The sequence below is a fragment of the Schistocerca nitens genome, chromosome 1 (assembly GCF_023898315.1).
Source record: "Schistocerca nitens isolate TAMUIC-IGC-003100 chromosome 1, iqSchNite1.1, whole genome shotgun sequence".
In the NCBI taxonomy this organism is placed as follows: domain Eukaryota; kingdom Metazoa; phylum Arthropoda; class Insecta; order Orthoptera; family Acrididae; genus Schistocerca; species Schistocerca nitens.
Window position 1 is genome coordinate 1,289,573,593 of NC_064614.1, and position 27,460 is coordinate 1,289,601,052.

The 27,460-nt window shown below is 43.1% G+C and overlaps 1 protein-coding gene across 1 annotated transcript in view; it reads left to right on the forward strand.

Annotated features, from left to right (window-relative positions):
- Positions 1-27,242, forward strand: part of LOC126234181 (uncharacterized) — a 163,394-nt gene extending 136,152 nt beyond the window's left edge. The window contains exons 3-4 of the mRNA XM_049942912.1: positions 25,732-26,706; positions 27,184-27,242. Coding sequence (XP_049798869.1) covers positions 25,732-26,706; positions 27,184-27,242 — 1,034 coding nt within the window. The remainder of the gene's footprint in view (positions 1-25,731; positions 26,707-27,183) is intronic.
- Positions 27,243-27,460: the final 218 nt, after the last annotated feature.

Consider the following 27,460-nt stretch of genomic DNA (forward strand, 5'->3'; position numbering starts at 1 on the left):
GTTGTAGATACATTATAACATGAGTGCATTTTTAGTTGTGATTTTAAATTGTGTGTGTTCGACGCGCTTTTTATGGTACACCACTTTTCACTACTTACATATTTGATTAGTTCTTGTTGTAGCTCACTGATTCTCACTAACAGAAAGTTTTTATCCTCTTGCAACACTTTAATTATTTCGTCCTTCGATGCTGAGTCTGTTACGAGTTTGTGATCGCCATGTGGCACCAAAACACAGTTTAATTTATACTTTCATTGGGGTTTTGAGTTTTTCTGTGAACATACTTTTTCCACAGTTATGGTGCTGCTAAGTCTCTGAAAACAGGTTTTATCACCCCTTTACCATATCAGGCAGACTATGTTTATAGGTGTACACATCAGCAGTTAGCAATCCCTGGTTGTAGTTGCACCAGCTGTTTTCTCGTTCGATGGGGACTTTCATTGGTTGAAAAAAACCCAAACAGCCATCTTCACTTCACCACTGTGTGTACTTTGCCTAATAGCCAATACATAATAGTCTTGTATTTGGTCAGTTACACTGTCAGTTAACCTTCCCTTCCCATCTGATCCTTTGCTATCACTGAGGTTTTGTTTTTTTGTATGAAGCTTTCAGTCACCAAAGTCTTGATCCCATTCATTTCTGTATGTGTCCAATACACACAAATTTCCACACTACATCATTGGCATACCAGTTCAGTCCTTTAAGATGTCTGAAACTTTTAGAATCACTGCCACCAAATTAATTCACATATCACACTTTACCACACGCAACAAAACATTGAAATATGCTAGCAACACATGCCACTTCCATTCCTCCACTACTGCCACTATAGTTAGCTGCAAAATTATTTCATATGTACCTCTGTTTTTTGAGGACATCTACAATTTTTAGATATTACTGCTACAGTGCTATTTGGAAGACTCATCGTGCCTCAGAAAACTGCACCGACTGTAGCACCCTATGGATTGTATGCAAGACATAGACACATTAATGTTGTATTCATAGATTTTGCTACCATTTTCGTCATTTTGAGCTACTGAAACACTATTCCAGAAAGTTGTCATGTATGATCACTTACCACACTTCAATTCCATTTCACTGGCAAGTCCTACACGAATTTTTTACAGTGTGTTCCAGACCAACTTCAATACACTGAGTACATCTTACACAGTTTGCAAAAATTAAGTTGAGAACTGACATATCAAATCTTTCATTCACATCTGATTTGCCCATAAAATATTCATACTTTTCACTAACTGAACCTAGCTTCCTCTGCCAAGTACTTACTTTTCCACTTTCATTGCAATGAGCAGTTGAAGCAAGAAAGTTAGGTTCACACACTTTGTTATCATATTTATTGTTTATGGCAGTAACATCTACCATTGGCTTTCCTACATTTCTTCTTTTCTTAAAAGCCTTCAGAGGATTTCTATCCACTTTAGGTTCACCCATGATTATCCTTCAATAAAATAGAGACTTCAATGAACAGAATTCACTATGAATATTTTCAGGGTTACAAAAGAGTAAATAAACATAAAAAAACATGATGATTGAGTGAGTGATATACACTGAGCTATTACAGGTTGGCCAGAACACATTTTCTCTCACATATGCATTTACATTCATTAGTACAAGATTTGACAGCAGTTTAACAGCACCACAGTGGGTCACACCCATGCAAACGAAAATTTAAAAATATTTTAAAAATCATTTTAGTCTTCTGAACTGAATAAACTATGCATCAATTGAAAGTGGAAAATATGTAGATTTTTAAAATGCAAAAAGTAAAAATTGAACATTACATGTTTTGAACTGAGAGCATGATCTAGCTCCCCCATAGGCAGCATTGTATCACTCACGATGCTGAGACGAGAAGGGTATCGCCTGAGCCACCTCCAAATCATTTCTGACGGAGGAATGCAGGCTGATATTGAGAGGAGCTCAAAATCTCCACAATATGGCAGCCCAAGTTGTTGGAGATAGCAGTAGGATCCACGATAACATCGTCTGCTACAGTCAGACCAGGAATTGGTGAATGGATGTTGATCCCAGAGAGCCATTGGAGGTTGTCCCACATTACAGAAGATGGAGTGGAACTATTAAAAGAATTAGTGAATGAATCCAGTTAGCTTCTTTGCTATCCTGAGGAATGCAAGGACACTGACCACGCATCTTTTTATAATATATGCAGTTTACTATCATAGGATGATGGTTAAAAATGTGGAGAGCACGTCCCCATGTGCAAATTGCATCTGAGCATGACTCAGTTCACCAAGGGATTGGGACATGCCGCGGTAAAGAGAAAGTGCGATTTATGTAACATTCTGCAGGTTGGGATAACATCTTTAAGATATTGCACCTGATCATCACAAATAGGGGAAATGATGTTTGTCGAAGGTCGCCAGGAAGGAGTAAAGCCTCCAGTCAGTCTTAGTAAGCTATCATTTGGGTGTTCACATAGATGGGGTAGGAGTCAGTAAACATGTAGCACATGGGAAATGGTCACCCACGTATGCGTAAGAAGATGGGCAAGCTGGGCAGCACAGAAGAGTATATTCAAATGGAAATAGGAGTGTGGGGATTTTGAAAGAAAGACGGGTGCTCCTGTATTAAGTCAGAAGAGATTAAGGTGACTGAGAAGGTCAGCCATCTCTCAGACAAGTTCTGGCAGAACCCAAAAGGAGACGGTGTGCATTAAAGTGACTGAGCAGCAGAAAGGAGAGAGGTAGTTGGCTAATAAGCTAGAGGAAGTCTGCACTGTTGATATCAAATGATGGAGGGATGTGAACTGTACAAATGGAGAACTTGAAGTAAGGAAGGAAAAGGCAATCTGCAGCAGCTTGAAGGCGGGAAGTCAGGGAGATAGGTTGACTATGAATGTCTTCCCGTATGAGCAGCATGGGTCCCCCATGAGACAGAATGCCGACCTTGGGGGGGGGGGGGGGGGGGGGAAGGTCAAAACAGTCCGTAAAGAAATGATAGTGCACAAAGAGGTCATGAGGACGCAATTTTGTTTCCATTAAGACAGAAAACAAGTGGCTGCTGCAATGCTAAGTGCAGCTTTAATTCCTCTATGTTGGACTGAAGGCCACAACTTCAACTTGGAGGATACTCATGACGAGGAAAATATGAAGGGGTATCACCTCGGCAGTTGCCAAGTGCCAGCCTTTGGAGACACTCTGCTTCAGAGCAAAAAGGCAGGAGGATCCCAATCCATTAGGTCTGCAGGAGCATCGGCATTTTTCTGCTCTTGGCCTGTAGAGTACAGTGCAACAAAATGGCTGGTGTTGTGCACCACTGACACAGATATCGGACAGACAAGAATATCATGTGGCAACACCGTCAAAGACCATCTTCGAGTCAGTGAAGGAAAGGCTGCTTGCCTTTGTTTAACTTCTTTGAATCTTTCTGGTTACCAGACAAAGACTTGGACGTTGGGTAGCTGGAGCAACATAGGAACACTTCAAGAGTACTCCTTCTGTCCTTTCCATGCTGCCGATTGTATAGCTGGGGTATTTGTCCCATGAGGCGAATGTTTGATGGTGTGTTGCACATCTGGAGGATTAGATGGATACCCTACCATACCACTGGGCGATTTCACAACCATGGTGCTAAATTTGAATTTGCATGTCTGCTTGGCCACTTCTTCTGTGGAGTGAGCTGTAGCTAGAACAGTACTGTAGGTGCCATATGGTAGAATGCAGGGTTTCTGACTTGCCAACAACTTGTGAGCAACCAGGTAAGACACTTTTCCTTCACCCAAACCTCCTGGATCACCTCCTTATCGAGATACATGGGACAATTCTGGAAGGATGGGACAATTCTGCGAGGAGGCAGCACAGATGCCATTGCAGTTAATGTAGCAGGCTGAAGGAGGTGGTCAATCACCCTCGTGCACATTAGTATGACAAGTTGAACATTTGGCCGGATGTCAAAAAGAACTGCTAGTGTGGTTGAAACTATGACACTGGTAGCAGCGCATAGAGTTCGGAATGTATGTGTGTGGAGGGGGTGGGGGTGGGGGGGGGGAGCACTATGGAGGCATCTATCCTTTTCATCACCCATTGGATGGCAGTGACACCCTGATTAGGCAGGTATGTTTGGATTTCAGCCTCCGTCACACTGTCAAGCAGCCTAGTGTAAATAACACCACGGAAAGAATTCAGAATTCAGAGCAGCTTGAAACTAACAGGATGGCTGAGGAGAAGTGAAGTGGCAAGCAGTTGTTGTGCTTGAGAATCAAAAATAGTCTCCAAGAGGAAAGTGCCACTCCATAAAAGAGAGCAGGACTTCACAGAGCCAGCATTTGCATTAACAACTTTCTAAATAATAAATGGATTTACCAATGCAAAGGACTCACCGTCTACAGTAAGTGAAACCACGAGGAACTGTTGTGCAACTGGGATGGTCTTTGAATCATTAGATCATTCCACTTAGGCTTTGTAGATGATTGGGTAGATGATTGTCTTATTGCAATAAAATCCTCCATGATTGCCAGCATCTCTGATGATGCACTGCTTCCAACTGGGGGCCCCTTCTCAAGGCAGCGCACCTGCCTTAGGTGACTGTTCATGCCTCAGGTCACACCTACTGAACACCTGATGGAGGGACCAGTTGGCAATTTGGGAAGGTAGCTGCTCAGGCAATCATCCCTCCCTGGGCCTTGCCTACACTGGTGGGGTATGTGTGAACCCAACCTATAGACCCAAGTCTGGGAAATACACGTTACCCTGTTACCTCCTATGCATCAGATGCATGGGCCAGCCTACAGGAGTACACGGGGAGGAAGAAGAAAAAGAGGAACCTCAAATGCTGAAGTGGAAGGAGGACAGGAGAAGGTGAATGAAGAAAGAAAGAGGAATGTAAACACAGTGGTGAGACTGATCCAATGTGAGCCACCGAAAATGTGGAACATATTCCAAAATACAACCCAAACATGTTCCCCAAGGGAGGGTAAAAATATGAGCAAGGGGACAGATATGCAGCACAGAAGGGAAAATATGCTGCAAAGGCTGGGGCCCTGTGGAAGCCAAGCATGAACCTGCTAAAGAGCTGTGAGCTCCCTGCAGGGTTAAAACAAAGTGAAAAATTTATGAAAGGAGCTACAGAAAGCTTCTCACCCACTAGCCACTCTCGGTGCCTGCACCTGCTCGGTGCTGAATATTTCTGGAATAACTACGACTGCAGGCAAAGCACTGTGCCCTCTCACAGCTGATACAGAACAAATGCTCTCTCTACATAGTTTCTCTGCAGATGTATTACCGCAGAATCAAACTGAATCGTTAAAACTGTTTTCCATCACTAAGGATTTAATCTTGTATTTAGCTTATGGTGAAAGCGATTTGATTATTTAGATTTACCTCAATAGTTTACAGTTCTTTCTTGTATACCCGTTTTTAAAGTTGAGCCAAAATACAATGATCCCTGGTGCTTGTGCTAATTGGCATTGAGTGCCTACGGTATTTCCATAAAAAGCTAATTTAATTTACAGTGATAATCATGCTAACAGACTATTACAGAGCAGTGAATATATAGCTCTGAAAAGACTGAAATTATATTTAAATGAATCCTAAACTATCATTAAAAGAATAAAACATAAAATATTGCTGTCACACAGTAATAGCACTTTTATTAATAAGTGAAATAGCTAATGTAAGCTTACTTTGAATAAGGTTCAGGGTTCATTAAATAAAAACAATATTTCAAAGTTAAAGCTTTAATAAAGTATGCCTAACACTTTCAGTCAAAAAGTATGTAAAAAGTGGGTTTTAATTGAGTGTTACACCCTAAAAATATTTAAGTATTTGAAAATAATCAATACAGTATTGTAGTAATATAGTAATACAGTACTAAACTAGTACTAATATTTAGAAACTAATATTTAGAAACTAAAAATTTAACACTGTGTATGTATTTAATTCTCTATTTTATAAAGATTTTTAATATTGCACTATATGCCATTATTAGGGATAGAGTGTCTTTATAAAGGTGCAACCATCTGACTGGATTACTGAATACAAAGTTGTTGGTGACTGGTGAAATACCCAATTCATCCATAACATCTTGGTGGGCATGAAGAATAGCCAAATTGTCCAATCGCTTCTGTCCCTTTGTTGATTAGAGATATGACTTCAGATATCTAAGAGTGTTAAATGACCATTCTGATTTTGCTGTCATGATTGGAACTACTTGGAGAATCTTAATTCACTTCACTACTTCACGTAACATTTCTACAACTGCAGGCTCTTGTGTAATGTACTTTCTTACATCAAGCACATCTTTTAAGACCAGTTGTTTTTTATTAGTGATGTCAAATAACATATTCAAGAGTAAGTGCTGCCTCTGAATGTCTAGGTCATTTTTGAAAAACTCAGTTGATTATTCCAAATTTGTTTCACCTCTGTTTACTAAAAGCAAGCACACTTTTCCAACCCAACTGCAATGACCTGTGTGAGTCCAGTTGAAGCAAACTGCTCTGTAATGCAAGATTGCACAATTTCTCATACTTCATTGTAATAGCTTTGCAATATTCCTTTTGGGTTTTGAAAGTGTGTGGTGCACTGGCTTTGTTGTTTTCATACTTCTTTGGTATACTTTGATTCCTAGGAAGCGAAGGATCATCAACTTGTGAAGGTTTTTCTTTTAAACACAATTCCCAAAAGAGTTCAAAACCATCACACCTTCCATTCAGTATACAAATCAAGTCCTCATATTTTTTCCAGATCAGCAACACTTATATGAGGGCATTGAATTTTTTCATTGACATCCTCTACTGGGTTCATTGCATGGCAATAAAGACGTAAAAAGAAGTAAGTCTTTAATTGTAACATTGACTCAAGGTAGACTGCACATTTGTAACCTGCCTCTGTTTTGCCCTCTGCAGAAAATGTTTCAAAAAACTCTAAAATTTCTTCAAAGTTTTTCAATATTCAAGACACTAGAAGCTCACATAGTCCATCGAGTTGGCCAAAGGGGTCACAGACCAGCTTGGTCGATGGCGCTCTCACAGCATATGCTTCTGAAAAGTAACATCCTTTTGTTGGATTCCCTACAGTATTTATTAAGTCCTTGGCTAAAGCCATAATATCCCTCAAAGATGCAAGATGGTGGAGACTGTCTACAACTGCCAGGCCTAACCTGTGAGCAGTGCAGTGCATATACCGTGCTTTTGGTTGTACACTCCTGGAAATGGAAAACAGAACACATTGACACCGGTGTGTCAGACCCACCGTACTTGCTCCGGACACTACAAGAGGGCTGTACAAGCAATGATCACACGCACGGCACAGCGGACACACCAGGAACCGCGGTGTTGGCCGTCGAATGGCGCTAGCTGCGCAGCATTTGTGCACCGCCGCCGTCAGTGGCAGCCAGTTTGCCGTGGCATACGGAGCTCCATCGCAGTCTTTAACACTGGTAGCATGCCGCGACAGTGTGGACGTGAACCGTATGTGCAGTTGACGGACTTTGAGCGAGGGCGTATAGTGGGCATGCGGGAGGCCGGGTGGACGTACCGCCGAATTGCTCAGCACGTGGGGCGTGAGGTCTCCACAGTACATCGATGTTGTCGCCAGTGGTCCACGGAAGGTGCACGTGCCCGTCGACCTGGGACCGGACCGCAGCGATGCACGGATGCACGCCAAGACCGTAGGATCCTACGCAGTGCCGTAGGGGACCGCACCGCCAACGCAGCAAATTAGGGACACTGTTGCTCCTGGGGTATCGGCGAGGACCATTCGCAACCGTCTCCATGAAGCTGGGCTACGGTCCTGCACACCGTTAGGCCGTCTTCCGCTCACGCCCCAACATCGTGCAGCCCGCCTCCAGTGGTGTCGCGACAGGCGTGAATGGAGGGACGAATGGAGACGTGTCGTCTTCAGCGCTGAGAGTCGCTTCTGCCTTGGTGCCAATGATGGTCGTATGCGTGTTTGGCGCCGTGCAGGTGAGCGCCACAATCAGGACTGCATACGACCGAGGCACACAGGGCCAACACCCGGCATCATGGTGAGGGGAGCGATCTCCTACACTGGCCGTACACCACTGGTGATCGTCGAGGGGACACTGAATAGTGCACGGTACATCCAAACCGTCATCGAACCCATCATTCTACCATTCCTAGACCGGCAAGGGAACTTACTGTTCCAACAGGACAATGCACGTCCGCATGTATCCCGTGCCACCCATCGTGCTCTAGAAGGTGTAAGTCAACTACCCTGGCCAGCAAGATCTCCGGATCTGTCCCCCATTGAGCATGTTTGGGACTGGATGAAGCGTCGTCTCACGCGGTCTGCACGTCCAGCACGAACGCTGGTCCAACTGAGGCGCCAGGTGGAAATGGCATGGCAAGCCGTTCCACAGGACTACATCCAGCATCTCTACGATCGTCTCCATGGGAGAATAGCAGCCTGCATTGCTGCGAAAGGTGGATATACACTGTACTAGTGCCGACATTGTGCATGCTCTGTTGCCTGTGTCTATGTGCTTGTGGTTCTGTCAGTGTGATCATGTGATGTATCTGACCCCAGGAATGTGTCAAAGTTTCCCCTTCCTGGGACAATGAATTCACGGTGTTCTTATTTCAATTTCCAGGAGTGTATATCTAAAACAAACTTTTTTAGTCCTTTGAACTTAGCTCTCATATTCGAGGCACCATCATAGCACTGTCCTCTGAAGTTATCCATTGACAAATCAAGATGAGCAAAAACATATTTTAAAATACTAAACAGAGTGCACTAAACAGTCTCTTGTACAAGCCAATAGACTTCATTGATGATTAAGGAATCATTGACAGTATGAACACAAAATGACACTTGTTGATGAACTGAAGAATCACTTGTTTCATTAACAATAACAGAAAAATATTCAGTCTTCTTGATTGAAGCCAATAAACTTTCTCAAGACATACTTTCCTAGTAGATCAATAATCTCTTTTTGAGTATCATGGAACATCCATTTATACCCCGAACGCCCTAAGCAATCTTTAAACTCAGGTACATCATTCTTCCGGAGTTCCAACAATTGAAAACATTTGAGATGATGTCTTCATGCAATCTAATTGCTAGTTCTCATTGGTATAGGAATTGCACAGTACTAAAAATTTGTCTCAAGAGCTAAAAGGCCTTTCTTCATATTATTGTCTAACTGTTCTTTGAATTGGGAGGCCATACTTTGGTTAGTGATATAATTTAGTTTCAGAACACCTTATTTGTCCATACATGTATTTTCATGAAGATAGGATTTTTCCAAATCCTTTTTCCAGCTAGAAAATCCTATTGAAGTAAATGCATTCTTTTTTTTGTAAGAAAATTGTAATAAATTTTTAGCATCTGCCTATTTGAAGGTTTTGCAAAAGACTTTTTTGGTAGATGCTTCATATTCTAGCCATGTATATTTGATCAACTAAGACTTCTGAAATGACCTTCCCTTACCAGATTGTCCAGGTTGCGGGTGTGAATAGTTCTAGCCTGAAGACAATGAAGCAATTGATGACACAATAATTGTTGGAGGTTGACTTGAAGTATCAACAACTTCCAAGCGTGCCTTTTTGGTATCTCATTTATCCATTGCAAATTTAATTCACAATACACTAAGAGATTAAAGTAAATGAATAAAATATAGTCATACAAAATAGTCCACTAGACACTAAAGTCAGAATACTAAACATGTCTGCACCATGCACTGAATCAAACTACCCACACTGAATGACTGTGATGGCAAGGTGGGCTTTATATCACCGCAGTGTCATAATGTCTCAAAGCATCAAGGCGATGCAAGGCGGAGGGTTCCAGGCACTTATGCTCCAGTCCTTTTGATGTCACCACAGCCTCAGTGCTGGCCTACCGGCACCAGTCTTTCCCCAAAATTTCACACACTGGGTCAAATACTAAGTGTGCCTGCAGCACCGTAACACTATCATGATTCACACCCCTCATTTTCAGTTAACCTGCTTACTACCATAATAACTACTTGTTTTAACTCATTACTGAATGTATTTTGAAAGGTAACTATTGCAAACAAGGAAAATAATAAATTCCAACATAATTTTTGGATTTTAAAAGCATAATGTAACTAATAATTTTCTAAATATTAGGAGAGCTCCCTGCTCCCGCTCCTCCCCGCCCAAACGATTCTTGAGGGGGGCTCAGGCCCCCTCGGGCCCATGGAGTCAGCGCCTGTGCCAGGTACTCAGCTTTGTTGGAACACATGCCTGAATAGCTGTGCTTGTCCACCTGAACAAAACAGCAGTCACCAAGCTGATACTCAATAATTTACTTTGTTTTATTTTAACACCATGGAATTTGATTCCACGAGACAGTTTTCAAATTATTTTGTTTCTTTTATATATATCACGTGCAAGAAGTGTTATTACTGTAGGATATTTATCCATAAAGTGAGTTGCTACCTTGATAGAATTCAAGATTCGAGGGATATTATTTATTCTTAATAGTTTCAATCTTAATTAATGATACTTGTGCAATTGCACAGTTCCGTTTATCATTTCAACTTAAGTTGTTAAAACTGCTGCATTTTTGATAGGTGTAATAAACCTTATAAACAAGTTCAACAACATACATGTGTATGTGTGTCTTAAATAAAGCAATAGCAGAGAGAAAATAGTTAGGGAAACATTAATAACCTTTTGCTAAAATTATCACTGAACACTCTTGTAACACATATTACACCATGGAATCAATTTCAAACTGCAGTAGTTAAGTGTCAAAGAATATTACAAAGTTGTATCATTTATTAAAATCTTACCCTAAAAGAACTTAACAAATACTCGTGTTATATGCCGAAATAAGTTTCCTGAAATTCTTAAGTGACATAAGAAGCTAGTTCATGTTTCTGGTTGTGAATATTAAGAAAGAACAACTGAATTGTGTACTCACCATGCACTGCATTAATCCAATAAATGAGACAGCCGATATTCTTGTAGTTGGACCAGGCACTGGGAATTTCATGATCATCTGAAATCTTGTCCTCAGAGCTGCTGCTGGCACTCTTATCACCATCTGCTTCACCAAGATTAACAATGTTTTTCATATGGGCCTCCATAATTCACCCTCTCTCGCAAGCACCTTCAATATTTTTTTTTCGTTTGTAGAATCACCACATATCTACTGAACTTCAGTCAAAGCCTGACGAAAGTTTCGAAATTTGTGGTAAGTACCTATGTTACCAATCTTCTTAGGTCATTGGTCTCTAGGGTTATACACTATTTAAACTAACTTAATCTAACTTAAACTAACTTACACTAAGGACAAAACACCTAGCAAACCGTGGCAACGAGTCTCGGGCTGCACAGCTCCCCTGTGCAGCTCGAAGGTCGATGAAGCAATTTTAACTCCTTGCTTTGTGAAAAAGGTGCACGCTTATTATTTCTTGCTACATTTCCTTTTGCTTGAGCCAAAAGACACTCAATTGCATTGTACATGCAATGGTACGGTGGCAAACAAATAACCTTGTGACCAGCAGTTCTAGCTGATTTCATCAATCGTGTATACAAGAGTTTGTGGCTTTTTGAATTCCTAAGGGAGCAAACTGCTGATGTCATTGGCTCCTAGGCTTACACACAACTTAAACTAACTTATGCTAAGGACAACACACACACCCATGCACAAGTGAAGACTCTAACCTCCAGCAGGAGGGGCCGCGCAATCCACGACATAGTGCCCCTAACAGAGGGACCACTCCACATGGCAGTTAGGGGCTTAACAAGCTGAAGCTGCTCTGCCTTTTTTGGTTCATCAGTGCAATTAACATTATGTCACTGCAACCAACTTAGCAAATCACTTTTTCTGCTTGACATGGTTGGCAGTTTCTTCACCTGGGTAGAACAATAAGGTGCTTTATCTATCATTATAATAGACTTGGGAGGGATGTTCCAAAGAAGTTTATCCTGAAACAGTGAGATGTAGCTTGTGGCATTCATTTCTTCATGGATATCTCCTGACTACTTTGAAGCAAAAGCCCACAAAGCACCGTTTATGACTGCTGCACTTGTTCCAGCATGGCAAACAATTAATCTGCCACCTTTCCCAGTTGATTTTTGTAGAACTGAAGAACTTGTGTCATTCGTCCAAATGTGTGAAACACTGTTTGTATTAATTCAAGTCTATCCATAAATATACTTCATTACAGTCAATAGTGCACATTGTTTCTGAGGAAACTGCAGTGCAGAATTACTATGTCCGTCCTCTCCATTACAAATTTATGATTGTTGAATGTTTTATACCTGAAGCCTAAAGAATTCAGAACCTAAGAAGGTGACTTCATACCCCCAGAAAACAGCCCTGCTTCACAAAATGAAACGATAAGTTTTTTTCCTAGTTGGCAATTCACCTTTACAGTGATAATTGTAAATATGGTCCCAAATAGCACACTGATTAAAATTGTCAATAGTTCTCAATCAGTTCCTACCCTTTCTGTGTTTACCTGACATGCTAAGCTTGAAGTCTTTCTCACCACTATCAAGGCCTATGCATTCTCCCCGAGTCACATGTTTCACTATAGCAGTTCCAATACCAAGCGCATCAGCTGTTCTTTGCACTACATTTGACACGGGGAGAATAGGTCCTTCATTACGCCTCCCACTTTCAAAGTAATCCTGCACATGAACAACAAATAGTGCCATCCAGCACTAGCAGTTGCGACCATTAACTATACTGTCCAGCAGCAACAGGGTTGCTTTCTGTTTCTGCGACTGGAGCAGTCTCTTCGCACAGTAGGCAGAGCCATGGATCATCGTGTTTTTGCCCAACACTAAGATCTGCATTTCTCTATTGGTTCCTAACCGTACTAACCCAAGACTGAATAAAAATAAGCCATATATTACAGATAACCGTACGCTGTTTTCTTTGTTCAAAACGCCATATTATGTTGTTAATAGCAGAAAACGACATACACATCATCATTCATATCGCACTACAGCATCAGAATGTATTGTAAGCAATGGTAAGAACAATTATACTTTACTTTGGTAAGTTTGTTTTGTGACTTGTGTAGAAATTTCACATGGTCTACTATTTGTTTCTCAGAATACAAAAAACTGAATGCTTTGTCATCTGCCGTCAGATTCTTTGCCTGTAATAGGTACACTGTGCCAAGTGTTCCATCCAGGCACAGATGCAGCTGTCCTTTGCAGATGGTAATCAGTGGTGGTGTAACTTGGAATTGCCAGAAATGACTGTCTGCATCACAATTTTTTTCCTTGTGCTGTACTTTTAATTGTTGCACATTAGTACTCAACAGATTTTCCAACATTTTAAAGCTGTGAAATCTCTGTCTTGTCATTGGCATGTTTAATTCACTTATAGTGCAGGTTCAAAATCATAAACTGTAAATTTAGGAATATATTTCCGTGAATATATTTTCCATCCTCCTTTTTGATCTGGGCTTTGGACCAGCACTGGCGAAGTTAAAAATATATCTTTATGTTGTCTTTTGCTTTTTTATATATATTTTTTTCATTTTCTAAGTTTTTTTTCTGATAGCACTGTTGTATTCGTTCTTCGTTGCGATTGGCAACTTGTTCCTGTGTGGTAATTTTCAAAACTGGGAACAACACACACCTCGCAAATTTTACATTCATATTTGCTTTTTCGTCACATTTTCTGTTTCCAGCAAACAATGCATCTAGACATAAGCATACTTTTCTAAGAATGCTCACTTGTTATACTGTTAGGAAAATGCCTTCCCAAAAACCTTGGAGGATTATCATCAGAATACCTTCCCCTGCCAGCTTTTCTGCGCTCTGATACATACGTTTCTGGAAGTTCCCTTACCAGCGACAGATAAAACTCTAATATCAACATATTACTACCTGTTAATGACCTGTGAAGGACATGAGCATTTAAAACACACAGATCGAGAATGTGCAAAAAGAACTCCTTATACCACTTCATGTGTTTTGTATACATCCATCAAAGCTAACGGTCAACTGATCCCAAATTCAAGTTATATTCTACAATGATTTGTGGTTTCTTAATTTTCTCTCTAACATTCCTGTCAGTCTTTCCCTTATCAACAATTTCTGAGGTGCTACATGTGGTCAATGTCCACACTTCCCTTTTGTCACACCACTTTATGTGTTAGTGCAAATAAATTTAATGTCTTTCCATTTCAGTTTCTGCAGAACATTTGGCATGTTGCATCTGTTCTTATAGATAGCACCACATGTGTTTGTCCTGTAAGTGCGAAGCCAAGAAAATATCTGGGCTCAAGTACCAATTATCGAGGAAGTGGGTATTGTCCACGTTCTAAAAATGGCTTTATTAGTGTAGCCACTACATCACCACTTTTCCTCAAATTGTGGAACTTAGTTTCTGTTGATGTCCCTGTACAAAAATGAAATCTAAGAGAGACAGTCTTATAATCACATAACAAAAGTGTTTCTCATCTGAATATACTCCATTTCGATGGAATGAATTGTGTGAAAGATAAGTGTCCTTTACATATTAACAAACATTCATCACTGCAGAGTTTCTGATGTGGATTACATCCACAATGGAAAGCTGTATGAACTTTATTATCGGTGTTCCTCAGTTTCAAAAAATCATCTCTAAGACATGATTTCTTCATAGGTATTTCACTATCACTCTCTGAGACTGCATTGACACACTTGATGATGTGGAAGGTTTATGACTACAGCTTTCTGATTCTGTGGAAGAGCTGAAACTTTCGTCAAAATCATATTGTTCTTCCTCACTGTCACTCCTCATAAGAATCTCCACGATTTCTTCCTCAGTGCATGCACCTTGTCTTGCCATTTTCTTTGTAGGCGAAAAAGACTAAAGTAAATTCCGATGAACAGATACCTGTAGTTCAAAGCCAAGGCTCACAACAGACAGAGAATCTGATGACAAGCTAGGAGCCAGAACTGTGAAAGGCTACTGAGGCAGGGGGCGGGAAGTCCACTGAGCGAGTTACCTCGTCATCAGCGCTCAAGTAGCGGTGCGCCTAAACTCGTCATCAGTGCTCAGGGGTTGGCAGACTAGTGTGACTGAACTCATCAACAGCACTAGGGGGAAAACCAGCAGCTGCAACTATACTCATTACCAACCAGGGAGCAGCAAGCAGCATGGCAAGTAAACTCATCAGCAGCAGTCTAAGAGTTAAAACTAAGTGAAATATTTACCAATAAGCTGCAGAAAGCTTCTCACCAGATAGCCACTTACAGTAAAAACACTTACTACAATGTTTTGCTTGTTTCCCTTTCATAAAAAAGGGGGTAAAACTTATGAAAGAAACTGCCGACTGCTTCTCACCAATAGCCACTCTTGGTAGATAGAGTTACAACAAGCATCTGGCTCTGGGCGGAGGATCGGGATGGAGAGAGAGCACAATCCAGCTTCCTTATGGTAAAGGCAGCATAGTAATGCTACCATTCTGAGAAGAGAAGAATATCATCTGAGCCTCCTCTGCTCGTTTCTGATGGAAGAAGTCAGGAAGTCAGGGTGATAATGAGAGGAGAATGAAATTTTCACAAAAGGTGGTGGTGACAGTAATAGGGTCCACAATGACATGGTCTGCCACTGTCCAGCCAGAAAGTGGGCAATGGATCCCTGCCAGAAATTAGGGAATGGGTCTTGGTCCCAGAGAGCCGTCAGAGATTGGCCCACATGATGGTAGAGGGGTGCAAACTGAGGAAGAAGAAATAAGAGTGACATCAAATGCTGAAGTGGAGAAAGGATGTGAGAAGGTGAATGAAGAAAGGAAAAAGGAATGAGAAACAGTGGCGAGACTGCTTTTATGTCATCTACGGACAGTGCAGAACATTATATATAACACCCCAACCATGATCCCCAATGGAGGGGAAAAAGAATATTAAGAAGGTAGACATGTAGTACAGAAGGGAAAATGATTCTGTAAAGGCTAGGGCCCTGTGGTAGCCAAGAACGAACCTGCCAAAGACTGGCAAGCACCCTGTGGAAGGAGGGGGAACCTACGAAACAAGCTGCAGAGGGCTTCTCACAGACTAGCCACTGTTGGTAGATATTGTTACTATAATGCACAATTCATGTCCCTTGCATCTAGAAACTAATGAAAAATTTATGAAAGAAGTTTCAGAAAGGCGCTCACCCACTAGCCACACTTGGTACTTACAGTTACTACAACCTCTCACTCGCTTCCATTACCTCTTAACACTAGATGAAAGCAGCAACAGAAAACATCACACCGAATAGCAACTTTTTGTAGCTGTAGTTACTACGATACCTTGTCTCATATCACTAACTGATGAATTTATGAAAGAAGCTTCAGAAAGTTTCTCACACACTAGCCCGTCATAGTAGATATACTTTATTCAACAATTCAATCATCTCACTTGCATCTTAAAAATAAGTAAAAAAAAAAAAAAAATTATGGAAGAAGTTGTAACAAGCTTTCCACATACTAGCCAATCTTTGTAAATATAGTTACAAACACTACTTTACTAATTTCCCATTCCCATATTTGTAAGTAAAGAATTTATGAATGAATCTGCAGAAAGCTTCCTTACCATCTGTAGATGTTGTTACTGTGCAACTGTACCTATCACCCTAGATTCGTAAACCTAGGTGAGAAATTTATGAAAGAAGCTGCAAAAAGCTTCTCTAATGACAGTAACTGTCTGTAGATATAGTTACTGAACACCTGTACATGTTGAACTTTGTTCATCACTCTAGGTAGAAAATTTATGAAAGGAGCTCCAGAATGCCTCATATCCATTTGCAACTCCATGTAGGTATAGTTACTGCACAGCCGTACAAATTGCCCTTGATCCTTTCCTTTACACCAGTAACTATATGTAGATAGAGCTACAGCACAGCTGCACACATCACAATTGAGACTTAAGGAGAGAAAAAATTTTTGAAAAAAGGGGCAGAAATGTTCCTTACGACCAGTTCTTACCTGCAGGTATAGTTACGGCACAGCTGTATGTGTCGAATATGATTCTTAACCAAAGGAAAAAAAATTATGAAAGCAGCTGCAGAAAGCTTCCATACCACCATTAATTAACCATAGATATAATTACCGCACAGCTCTACACATTGAACTCTGTTCTTAATCCTGGGTGAAAATTTATAAAAGAAGGTGCCAAAAGCTTCTTACCCACTTGTGACTCCCTGTAGATATAGTTACTGCTTACTCGTACACATCACCCTTGATTCTTAACCCTAGGCGAAATACTTATGAAGGAAGCTGCAGAACACTTTTCTACCACAAGCCACTATCTGTGGCTATAGTTGCTACACAGGTGAGCATGTAAATTTCGAGTCTTAACGAGCTGAAAATATTTATGAAAGATGTACCATCAGTCACTGTCTCTAGATATAGTTATTCCACGGCTGTACATGTCACCAATTATTCTTGACCAGAGCAAAAATTTATGAAAACAGCTGCAAAAGCTTCCTTAAAATCAGTCACTATCTGTAGGTATAGTTACTGCCACACATTACTCTTCATTCATTACCCTAGGTGAAAAAATTATGAAACAAACTGCAGAACGCTTCTCTACCATAAGTCGCTATCTGAAGATATAGTTACGGCACACCTGTGCATATCACCATGACTTAGTACAATAGGTGAGGAAGTTATGCAATAAGCTGTAGAGTGCTTCCTTACCAACATTCACCATCTGCAGATATAGTTAATGCCCCAATTTTCTACCCTATGCAAAAAACTTATAGAAGAAGCTGCAGAAGGCTTCCTACCGACAGTCACCATGTGTTGATATAGTTACAGCATTAGCTGAATATATCACTTTGATTTTCTACCATAGATGATGAAGTTATGGAACAAGCTTCAGAATGCTTCATTACCGACATTCAGCATCTGCAGATACCGTTACTGCACAGCAATACATATCGCTCGATATTCTACCCTAGGTGAAGAAGTTAAGGGTGAAGCTGCAGAAAGATTCCTTTCCAACATTCACCATCAACAGATATAATTACTGCTTGGCTGTACACATCACCTTGATTTTCTACCCTAGGTGAAGACGACTTGTAAAAAAGCTGCAGAAAGCTTCCTTACCAACATCCACAATCTGCAGATATAGTTACTGCTTCGCTGTATATATCGCCTTTATTTTTTACCATATGTGAAAAGTTACAGAAGAGGCTGCACAGAAATAATCTGCATATATAGTTACTGCACAGTCTTACGTATAGCCTCGATTTTCTACCCTAGATGAAGTTATGCAAAAAGTTGCAGGAAGCTTCTTTACTAACATTCACCATCTGCTGATGTAGTTGCTGCATAGCTGTACATAATACCTTGAGTTTGTACCCTGTGTTAGGAAGTTATGGACGAAGCTGCTGAAAGCTTCATTACCAAGACTCACCACCTACAGGTATAGTTACTGCACAGCTATATAAATTTCCTGATTTTCTACCCTATGCAAAAAACTTATAGAAGATGCTACAGTAAGCTTCTGTACCAACATTCACCTTCTGCAAATATACTTACTGCACAGCCGAACATATATCTATCTATATTCGTAATCCACTCCAGCTACTGCTGGGTCTGGGTACTGACGAGTACTCTCCATTTGGATTGGTCCTCCCACCATTCTTTTTCCTCCACTTGCCACCAGGTCACACGTCTTGTTTTGACAGATAATCTCACTGCCATTTTCAACTGCGTTTTTTGGTGCCCTCTAGGTCTTTTTCCATCCATCTTTAGTTCTTCCATAACTTTGGGGTGTCTCTGCCGATGCATTCTCTTAAAATGCCCAAACCATCTTAATCTCTTTTTTTCTTCAATTTTTTCTCTTGTACTTTCCTGTTTAAGGTCCTTCCTAATCTCTACATTCTGTTTTTCCCTTAACTGTTCTGAGAAATGTCATTTCCCCTACTTGCAGACTGCTCCTGTTTCTGTTCCTTTCTGTCATTTTCCATGTTTCTCCAGCATAGGTGACAATAGGACAGTAAAAATCTTATACATAAGGAGTTTTGCTTTTTCTGAAACTTCCTTATTCCAAATCAGGTGATTTATTGTTTGTCGAAATTGCCTCCATTTTGTAACCTCCTATTAATTTAGTTTGTTATTCTTCCATCCTTAGATACTTCAATTCATACATAAGAGAAACTTTCTACCACTTTGAGGGGTTCTCCATTCAAGGTAATATTTCCTTTAATTCCTTTCTCTCTTCCAAATACCGTTACTTCACTCTTATCTTTATTTATTTTTAATCCATACCATTTTATTATTTCCTTCCACACATCAAGTTGTAACTGTACATCTACCTCTTTCTCGCCCCATATTACCATATCATCTGCAAAAATCATCATTTTGTCTTTCTCTTTTACTGCACCTCTAACTGCCCTATTCATTCCCTCCATCACAACATTAAAATGTGCAGGAGATAGAATACTTCCTTGTTTAAGTCCTTGTCTTATTTGGAAGTATACAGAGCTCCCCAATGGTGTTCTAGTTCTACAATTGTGTTCTCTGCAAATTTAGTTTATTACATTAATGCATCTGTCATCTACATGTATCTTCTTCATTTCATCCCAGTCTTTCCTTGTCAACTGGGACACATCCCTATCCTTTGTCTATAAAAACCATTATCACATTTTTTTTAAAACTCCCAACTTTCTTCCACCAGTTGATAGATAGAAAATATCGGGTTGATCGTGCTTCATCCTTTCCTAAACCCATGCTGTTCTTCACTCAGCCCTTTTCTATGTTTTAACGTATTCGATTTAGTAAAATTAATTCAAAAATTTTGGCTGTATGACTCATATGGGTTATACCTCTGTCGTTTTTCCTTAGCCTTTTATTGTATTTTTTGAAGATGGGCACAATGTCTCCTCTTCTCCAATTGAAAGGTGTGGTACTAATCATTAACACACTTGCTAGTACGCTGCTGTACATATAGCCTTCACTTTCTACTCTAAGAGAAGAAGTTATGGAAGAAGCTGAAGAGAGCTTCCTTAGCAACATTCAAAATCTGCAAATATAGTTACAGCACAGGTGCACGTATCACCATGATTTCCTACCCAAGGCAAAGATGTTATAAAAAATGTGCAGAAAGCTCCGTTACCAACACTCACCATCTGCAGATTTAGTTACTGCACAACTGTACATACTGCAAAGGTTTTCTAACCTCGGTGACTAATTTATGGAAGAGGCTGCAGGAAGCTCCTTTCCAACATCCAAAATCCACAGATAGATTTCCGGCACAGCTGTATATATCACATTTATTTTCTACCCTAGGTGACGAAGTACTAGTAGGAGGTGCAGGAAGCTTCCATACTAACATTCACCATCTGTAGATATAGTTACTGCACAGCTGTATGTATCTCCTTTGTCTTCTACCACAGGTGAAAATGTACTTCAAGGCACTGCAGAAAGCTTCCTGACATACATTCTCCATCTGCAGATATAGTTACTGCACAGCTGTATATACCTCCATTATTTTCTACCCTAAGTTAATAATTACTGGGAGTGTATTAAAATTTGGACAGGACGTTAAAATTTGGCGTACCACTAGCAATTGCCCACATGGACAGAACGGCGCTGGCACAGCCACCGGCAAATGGCGATGGCTGAACCGGCAATGTCCAATTCGTAACCAGGCCAAAACGACCTCCTCCCGCCGAGAAGGGTGTGAAGAGGTCGTCCAAGCTGTGTGCAAACCAATTGGCATGCCACAGCGATAAAATGCGCTGACAAATGACCCTGCTACAATTTGATGAAGGGACACAACAAGAAGCTGTCCGAGGCTGGAGGACCGCAGCCTTGGCCACGGCATCTGCAGCTTCGTTCCCAGGGATACCGACATGGCCAGGAACCCACATAAAGGCAACAAGAGAACCGTTGTCTGCCAACTGCTGAAGAGAGCGTTGGATCCGGTGCATGAAAGGGTGAACCGGATATGGATCACTGAGGCTCTGGATGGTGCTCAGGGAATCGGAGCAGATGACATAAGCAGAATGTCGGTGGCAGCAGATGTAAAGAACAGCCTGGTAGAGGGCAAATAGCTCAGCTGTGAAGACTGAACAATGACCATGGAGTCAGTATTAGAAACTGTGTGCCCCGACAATAAAAGAATACCCAACACCGTCATTGGTCTTAGAGCCATCTGTATAAATGAAGGTCATATTAATGAACTTCGAACGAAGTTCGACAAAATGGGAGCGGTATACCGAAGCGGGGCTAACCTCCTTTGGGAGCGAGCCGAGGTCAAGGTGAACGCGAACCTGAGCCTGGAGCCAAGGTGGTGTTTGGCTCTCGCCCACTCGAAAGGTTGCAGGGAGAGAAAAATCAAGGTGCTGAAGGAGGCGATGAAAGAAAACTCCAGGGGGTAGCAGGGCAGAGACATACAACCCGTATTGACGGTCGAGAGAGTCGTCAAAAAAGGATCGATAAGACAGGTGGCCGGGCATTGACAATAGCTGACAGGCATACCGACAAAGCAGTATATCATGCCAGTAGGGCAGTGGCAATTCACCGGCTTCAGCATGAGGACTCTCGAAGGGACTATTAGAGAATGCTCCGATCGCAAGACGTAAACCCCGATGTTGTATAGAGTTGAGGCGGCGTAAGATGGACGGCCGTGCAGAGGAGTATACGAAGCTCCCATAATCCAGCTGTGAGCGGACGATCGACAGATATAGGCGAAATAGGACGGTTCGATCCGCTCCACACGACATACCACTGAGAACACAGAGGACATTTAGAGAACAGGAACAACGGGCAGCCAAATATGACATGTTGAGACCAGCTAAGTTTCCTGTCAAGTGTAAGACCTAAAAATTTTGTTGTCTCCACGAATGGGAGAGCAATGGGACCGAGTCATAAGGACGGTGGGAGAAACTCTTTGTAGCGCCAGAAGTTAATACAGACCGTCTTCTTGGCAGAAAAATGGAAGCCATTGGCAACACATCAGGAGTGAAGGCAGTGCTGAAGGCATTGCCCCAGGAAACATGTACGCTGTGCACTGCAATAGATGGTAAAATCGTCCATGGAAAGGGAGCCCGATACATCAGCTGGGAGGCAATCCATTATTGCATTGATCGCTATGGCGAAGAGAGCGATGCTCAAAACTGATCCCTGTAGCACCCCATTCTCCTGGCGAAAGGCGTCTGACAGGACAGAACCCACACGTACCCTGAACTGTCGATCCATTAAAAAGGCATGCATAAAAAGAGGGAGGCGACCGCAAAGGCCCCATGTATGCATGGTGCGGAGAATGCCCGCCCTCCAACAGGTGTCGTAAATCTTCTCCAAATCAAAGAGCACAGCCGCGTGAGCGCTTTGGCCAGTAGTTATTCATAATGAAGGTCGACAAGGTAACCAGATGGTCAACAGCAGAGCGGCGCCTATGAAATCCACATTGTACACTGGTAAGTAGGTGTTGAGATTCAAGCAGCTAAACCAAATGAGAGTTAACCATTCGCTCCATCACCTTGCAGACACAGCTGGTAAGCGAGATGGGTCGATAACTGGAAGGCAAGTGCTTGTCCTTCCACAGAGTAGGATTCGGCACAACAATAGACTCGCTCCAGCATGTGGGAACATGACCCTCAATCCAGATGTGATTGTAAGTATGAAGAATAAAACCTTTACCCGCAGGAGAAAGGTTCTTCAGCATCTGAATATGAACAGAATCAGGCCTGGAGCAGAGGACCGTGATGGAGCACGTGCATTTTCGAGTTCCCGCATAGTGAATGGGGCATTATAACTTTTACGATTCGAGGAGCGGAAGTTAGGTGGCCTAGCCTCCTCTGCCTGTTCTCGGGCGAGGAAGGCAAGGTGGTAATGAGCAGAGCTCGAAACCTCTGCAAAAAAGCGACCGAAGGCATTGGAGACATCCTCAGGGGCAACAAGGACATTATTCGCGACTGTCGAGCCTGAAACTGGTGAGTGGACCTTAGTGCCAGATAGCCGGCACAGGCTACCCCAAACAACAGAAGAAGGAGTAAAACTGTTAAAGGTGCTTGTGAAAGCAGCCCAGCTGGCTTTCTTGATTTCTTTAATAACACGATCACACTGTGCACGTAATTGTTTATAATTGATACAATTCGCCACCGTAGGGTGGCGTTTAAAGGTGCACAAAGCGCGTCGATGAGCACGTAAAGCATCTCTACATGCTGCGGTCCACCAGGGGACCGGTACGCGACATGGAGAAGAAGTAGTGTGAGGGATGGAATATTCAGCAGCAGTGAGAATGACTTCCATGAGGTGTGCGACCTGACTATCGCAGCTTGTGAAGATTTGATCCTAAAAGGTCGTCCTGGAAGAGAGGAGCCCCCAGTCTGCTTTGGAGATGTTCCAACTAGTTGAGCACGGAGAGGGGGTATGATGCAGGAGATGGATAACACATGGGAAGTGGTTGCTGGAATATGTATCAGAAAGTGCGTACCACTCAAACTGGCGTGCAAGTTGGGTAGTGCATATAGACAGGTCTAAATGGGAATAGGTGTGAGATGTGTCCGAAAGAAAAGTAGGGGCACCAGTATTGAGGCAGACAAGATTGAGGTGGTTGAAAAGGTCTGCTAACAGGGAGCCCCTCGGGCAGGATGCTGGAGAGCCCCAAAGGGGATGGTGGGCATTGAAGTCTCCAGTTAACAAAAACGGTGCAGGTAGCTGAGCAATAATTTGAGTCATGTCTGCCCTGGTAACAGAAGACAATGATGGAGTGTAAACGGTACAAATGGAAAATGTAAAAGTGGGGAGAGTAATTCGGACGGCAGCTGCCTGCAGACCGGTGTGCAATGTGATGAGATCATAGTAAATATCATCCCGGACCAGCAACATAACCCCTCCATGAGCCGGAATACCTGTCACAGGGGGTAGGTCAAAACACACAGAGGCATAGTGTGCCTAGTCAATATGATCGCATGTGTGTAGCTTTGTTTCCTGGAGAGCTACGACGAGTTGACTGTGCAAGCGTAGCAGCAACTGTAAGTCCTCTCGGTTGGAGCGAATGCCGCAAATATTCCAATGAAGAAGTGCCATTCTGAGAAGAAAAAGAAAAATGAGAAGCAAGAAGGGGTCACCTCGAAGGCCGCTGAGGGCCTGGCTTCGAGCGAGCACTGCCGCCGCTATCAATAGGCGGAGAGTCATCGTCCATTGGTTCAATAGGTAAGTCGGCCATCTTGTTAAGATGGCCAGAGGGGAGAGCTTCCTCCACCGTTGAACGGTCAGATGTTTGGCTACCAGCAGTGTGGCCAGGCGAAATGGATGACGGCATTGGGCAGCAACCGCTGGGTAGTGCAGGAGAAGAAACACGCCATGGCGGAGAAGGAGAACTTTGCTTCCTATGAGCCTTCTTGGAAGGTCATGTACGTAGCAAGTCTGCATGGGCCGGTTCCTTCTTGAAGGCCCGTGCATCTGACTTCTGGGTCTTAGTCGTGGCAGAAGCTGATGAAGGTGCTAGTGTCTTAGGAGTGATGGGAGGACGAGGAGACGTTGACCGGGCGATCTTAGCACTGGCCGAACAGACGACTGTAGTGCTGAAGGTCAGATCGCATGTCTGCGTCGCCACCTCCCTGGTAGTCCGAGGAGAGTCAAGGACAGTACAGTATTTCCCCACTGGAAGCAGCGTGGGCTTTCTACTAGCAAATAGCTTGCGAGCAGCCGAAGTGGACACTTTTGCTTTGACCCGAATTTCCTGGATACAGCGTTCATCCTTGTACATGGGACAGTCGCGAGAGGACACTGCATGGTCACCCTGACAGTTCACACAACGAGGAGATGGAGGTGGACAGTCACCCTCATGGGCATCGCTGCCACAAGTGACACATTTAGCCGCATTGGAACAAGACTGGCAAGTGTGATTAAAACGCCGACACTGGTAGCAGCGCGTAGGTGTCGAGACATATGGGCGAATAGAAATAACCTCGTAGCCCGCTTTGATGCGTGATGGCAGCTGAACACTATCAAAAGGCAAGAAAAGTGTCCGGGTCGGTACAAGGTCATTGTTGACCTTTTTCATGACCTTATGGACAGCTGTCACACCATGCTCAGTGAGTAAAGACTGAATCTCCTCATCAGTCAATCTGTCGAGTGATCTAGTATATACCACACCACGCGGCGAATTCAAAGTGCGGTGAGCCACCACCCGGACACGGAAAGTGTACAGGAGTGTGGGTCGAAGCAGTTTTTGTGCCTGAAAGGCACTGGCAGTTTCTATTAACAAGGTACCGTTACGCACCCTGGTACAAGACTTGACAGATCCGGCTATGGCATCTACGCCCTTTTGGATAATGAAAGGGTTGTCATATGAAAAATTCTTTCAGTCCTTAGATTGAGAAACTACAAGGAACTATGGGGCAGGCGGTAGTACTTTTCTCACTCGTGGCTGTCCAAGTTTCCGTACTTGGGCAGAAGTCGAGAGGGAAGAAGAAGAGAAATCCATTGCGGATTGCGCTCTCCTTCCCTGTGCGGACCATCGCGGAGGGTACTCCCACCTTAGGTGAATGTTTACACCTCAGGTCATACCTCCCGAGAAACTGGGAGTCACACTTCATTGGGCCTGGCCTTTACCAGGGGGTACGTGCATACCTTACTTGTCTACCCAGGGCAGGGAATGACGCGTTACCCTGTCACCGACTATGCGTGTCAACCTGTGGGTCCGCCTTCAGGCACGCAAAGGGAGGAAAGACGAAGAGGAAAAATAAAGGGAGAGAGGGAGAGAAAGGACAGACTGTCTCAAACGCCGAGGCGGACACCAGAGGGCAAGGACAAGAGGGCAAGGACAAGAGGGCAAGGACAAGAGGGCAAGGACAAGAGGGCAAGGACAAGAGGGCAAGGACAAGAGGGCAAGGACAAGAGGGCAAGGACAAGAGGGCAAGGACAAGAGGGCAAGGACAAGAGGGCAAGGACAAGAGGGCAAGGACAAGAGGGCAAGGACAAGAGGGCAAGGACAAGAGGGCAAGGACAAGAGGGCACGGACAAGAGGGCACGGACAAGAGGGCACGGACAAGAGGGCACGGACAAGAGGGCACGGACAAGAGGGCACGGACAAGAGGGCACGGACAAGAGGGCACGGACAAGAGGGCACGGACAAGAGGGCACGGACAAGAGGGCAAGGACAAGAGGGCAAGGACAAGAGGGCAAGGACAAGAGGGCAAGGACAAGAGGGCAAGGACAAGAGGGCAAGGACAAGAGGGCAAGGACAAGAGGGCAAGGACAAGAGGGCAAGGACAAGAGGGCAAGGACAAGAGGGCAAGGACAAGAGGGCAAGGACAAGAGGGCAAGGACAAGAGGGCAAGGACAAGAGGGCAAGGACAAGAGGGCAAGGACAAGAGGGCAAGGACAAGAGGGCAAGGACAAGAGGGCAAGGACAAGAGGGCAAGGACAAGAGGGCAAGGACAAGAGGGCAAGGACAAGAGGGCAAGGACAAGAGGGCAAGGACAAGAGGGCAAGGACAAGAGGGCAAGGACAAGAGGGCAAGGACAAGAGGGCAAGGACAAGAGGGCAAGGACAAGAGGGCAAGGACAAGAGGGCAAGGACAAGAGGGCAAGGACAAGAGGGCAAGGACAAGAGGGCAAGGACAAGAGGGCAAGGACAAGAGGGCAAGGACAAGAGGGCAAGGACAAGAGGGCAAGGACAAGAGGGCAAGGACAAGAGGGCAAGGACAAGAGGGCAAGGACAAGAGGGCAAGGACAAGAGGGCAAGGACAAGAGGGCAAGGACAAGAGGGCAAGGACAAGAGGGCAAGGACAAGAGGGCAAGGACAAGAGGGCAAGGACAAGAGGGCAAGGACAAGAGGGCAAGGACAAGAGGGCAAGGACAAGAGGGCAAGAGAAAAAGTATGTAAGACAGTGAGACGGAGAAGGACAAAGAAAGGAACCAAACAAAGGAAGGAGGAAACCAGAATAAGTGAAAAAAAAAAAATATGACGATGAATAGAAGTCGCGGAACTGTCCATCTCTGGACGCAGCGGCAAACTACACCCTTGAGGTGGAGGGACTCCTTTCACTCACCTCTTACGACAGGCAATAATATCTCGGGCCTATTCTAACCCTGGGACCCAAACAGGAAATTAATGGAAGGAGCCGCAAAATCTTCCTTAGAAAGATTCACCATCATTAGGTACAGTTACCACACAGCTGCATGGATCACATTTTTTTCTAATAAGGTGAAGAAATACTGGAAGAGGTTGAAGAAAGCTTCCTTGAAAAAACATTCACGATCTTTACATAAGTTTACTACACAACTGTTATAACTACAATATTTTTCACCCTAGGTGAAGAAGTACTGGAAGAAGCTCCAGGAAGCTTCCCTACACTCATTCACCATCTGTAGATGTTATCTCTGGACAGCTGTATATATCTCCTATAATTTCTAACCTAGCTGTACGATGACAGGAAGTGGCTGCAGCATGCCTCCTTACCAAGAATCCCAATCTGTAGATGTAATTCTTGCACAGCTGTTTATGTGACCTTTATTTTCTAACCTTGGTGAGGGACGAATGGAACGGGCTGAAAGCCTCATTCCCAAAATTCACAATCTGCAGATGTAAT